This window comes from Indicator indicator, chromosome 11 (assembly GCF_027791375.1).
Source record: "Indicator indicator isolate 239-I01 chromosome 11, UM_Iind_1.1, whole genome shotgun sequence".
Classification (NCBI taxonomy): Eukaryota; Metazoa; Chordata; class Aves; order Piciformes; family Indicatoridae; genus Indicator; species Indicator indicator.
This window is the reverse complement of record NC_072020.1, coordinates 34792726-34795676: the sequence shown is the minus strand read 5'-3', so window position 1 is coordinate 34795676 and position 2951 is coordinate 34792726. Positions and strand designations below refer to the sequence as shown.

The 2951-nt window shown below is 41.6% G+C and overlaps 1 protein-coding gene across 1 annotated transcript; it reads right to left on the bottom strand.

Moving 5' to 3' along the window:
- Nucleotides 1-2435: 2435 nt before the first annotated feature.
- Nucleotides 2436-2705, bottom strand: LOC128969877 (E3 ubiquitin-protein ligase RNF103-like; the record flags this gene model as incomplete). The annotated part of the gene is given in 2 exon segments (XM_054384847.1): nucleotides 2436-2633; nucleotides 2635-2705. Coding segments are annotated over 2 exon segments (269 nt in total), but the record flags the coding sequence as incomplete, so codon positions are not given.
- Nucleotides 2706-2951: the final 246 nt, after the last annotated feature.

The window sequence follows — 2951 nt, the reverse complement described above, 5'->3', positions numbered from 1 at the left end:
TGCATAGAGGAAATGTGAGAAGAAAGTGGTGATTATTCCTTATTCTACTTGAAACAAGAACTTTTGCTAGAGCCTAATCTATATGCAGCCTCTCCCTTCATTTCATGAATTTTGAAACGCAAGACAAAAATCAGTAGTTTAAAAAAATGCACCCACTGAACTATTTTAGAAGGTTATACCCTGACATAGAAATATGATCTAAATCTGTCTTGCTTTTACTAACTAAAAGGATTTGAGAAGAAAATATATGCTATGGCAAACCACCTCTGCACATGCCTTCCACCCAAGTCTCAGATGAAGAGTTAATTCATATAGAAAATATGTAAAACATAGACTAGCACTCATATGACTTTCTGTTTTCCTGTTGAATAAAGTATCTTGGGACAATGAATGCAATACATTGCTGAAACTAATGCTGTAGCCTGTCCCTTTGTTTAATTACTGAAATTAATCTTAATCTGTCTTTGGCTGGCAACAGCTAGGTTAGGAAGAACCAGCTGAATGCAAGAGAGATTGCTGCATTGATCACTACTGTCACAGCCTTTTCTGTGATGGACAATAAAAGTATTCAGTATTGCAATCTAAGTGGATGCTGTATGGTTCTCCAAAGTATGACTGAGTATTACTAAGGGAGTGGGGAAAGTATTTGCTACAAAGGAATGGTTTTGTAAATGTAGAAAAACAAAATTCAGTGTGTCTAGAACATTTTGTCCTGTTCTGTCACTGCAAATGACACAGCTGTGTTTCACATTGCATGCATTCACATAAGCATTTAATTCAGTCATTGTAAATCGAACTACATGAAGATGATGTAATAATTAGGTCTGAAGCAGCTGGAAGGCCTGGTAACACACTCATTAGAATAGCATATTCTGGCTTCCTTCAGTTCTATACATTTTAGTCTATAAAGCTGTACTTTCATCAGCTGATAGTTACTGTTGCGAATATTTTTACAATATTCATGGAGGAATATGTGATTTGTGTCAAGTAAAGAGTTAAGTTCAGTGAATTTCGTTTGGAAGATCGTTTTCAAGGAGCTCAACTTGACCTCTTATTAGACAAATCATAGATAAAAGTGGCCTTGCTTGGCTCTGCCTTGGAATGCATGCGTCAGATAAGTATGTGGGAGTTCTGTGGTGTTCTGTGAGAATGATGCTTTTACTCTCTGATGCCTTTTTTTTTCTCTCCTGAGCACTTCAGAACATTCTGGGGGCTCATTATCATGTCCTGCCTTCTATTTAACATAAGTCTGTTTATGTAAATGAGATAGCTATATAAGAAGGAAAGAAAAACTATTGCTCTGATGTATTTTCGTCCCCTTTTCTCAGCCCAGTATGCTGTTTTCTTTGCTTGTCCTTATTCTTAATAAAACTTTAAAAGACACTTTTGGTTAGTTCATTTACTACAGTTACTGAAAATAATAGAATAAGCAAGATTTGCACAAAATATTCTGAGGAAGAAGCTCTCCAGTTTTGCAGTACTCCATTTTTGTAGGCATTGCTGTATAGTCATAGAACTCCATGCACAATTTCTTGGTTGTGATTCTAGAAAAAGACAGTAAAAGAGTACAATCTCACTGAAAAAAAACTTCAGATCTAGTCCAGCCCCCTGCCAGAGCAGGATCCCATGCTGTGATCAGAGTAGGTCACACAGGAAAGCGTTCAGGTGGGTTTTGAATGTCTCCAGAAAGGGAAACTCCACAACCTCCTTGGGCAGGCTGTTCCAGTTGCTTTGTCATCCTCACAGTGAAAAAGTTTTTCCTTATGTTTATGTGCAACCTCCTATGATCCAGCTTGCACCCATGCCCCTTGTCCTATCAGTGGACATCACTGAGCAGGCATTGCCTCACACCATGCAGTTGGATCTTCTGAGTGAGTAGGTAAACATTGTTTCTGCAGACTTCAGACACAGCCTGGAAGAGAAAATACTGGGTGGTGGTTACAAAGGTATCAGGTATTGCAAATTCTGCAGAACAAAGTTGCAATCATGTAACCTTCACAATTTCTATGTGGTAAAGATTTTCTAGCATTTATAGGGACACGCCAGTGTTTGTTTGTGGCAGCACTATACAGAAGTGGCTAGTGTGCTCAGACCCTGGGATCTGAACAATTTTGTTTTCAGTGTGACTGTATGCCTGACCCTATTACAAAACTATTTTAAATAGTAACAGACCCTCTCAGTCTTTCAACTTCTACATGTCTGTCTTACTGATGACCAGTTGTGTCTCACACAGTTCTGTCAGCTGTGAGGTGACTTTTTAATATTTACACATTGTGCAACTTGCACAACTGGGGTGTGTTGTTGTTCCTCAGTAGCTTTGCTCTTAGGAATGTGAGCATCGATGTGTCTCAGTTTCACTGGGATTCTCTCAATGCGAGCAGCAATGTCTTGCCACAGATCTGCAGCCCAGATAGGCTTTCCTTTCCTCTGCCAGCCATTCTTCTTCCTTGAGAGCAGAATAAAGCTCTCCTTCCATGAGGTCTCCTGACTTCTCCACCAGCTCCCTCACATCCTTCTTCTCGGGCAGCCCCGAGTGCCCCAGGCCGCAGCACTCCAGGATGGTCCGCAGCTTCCTGAAGCTCAGTGCTACCGGGTCCACCAGCTGCGTGGCAAGGAAGCCACTCTCGTACCACGGCCTCGAACACCCGGGCCAGCACGAAGAGCATCAGAAAGTAAAGCAGCAGGCCGCACAGCTTCACCCACATCTTCCCGCCGGGGCATCCCATCACATGGGGTCAAGACCATTGTTGGGAAAACTGAAACAGCTTTTTGTCTCTGGTGCCCCCGAGTCTAAGGTTCTTTTGTTTGCCTGGAGAAATTTGCCCTCCAACTAATCATGCAATTAACCACAGCCAAACTGATTTCTGCTATGGAGGGATTCTCTCACTCTTGCTCCATAGAAGCACCCTTTGCAGCTCGGAACTTCTCTTCTTTAGAACAGGATGTAAGGA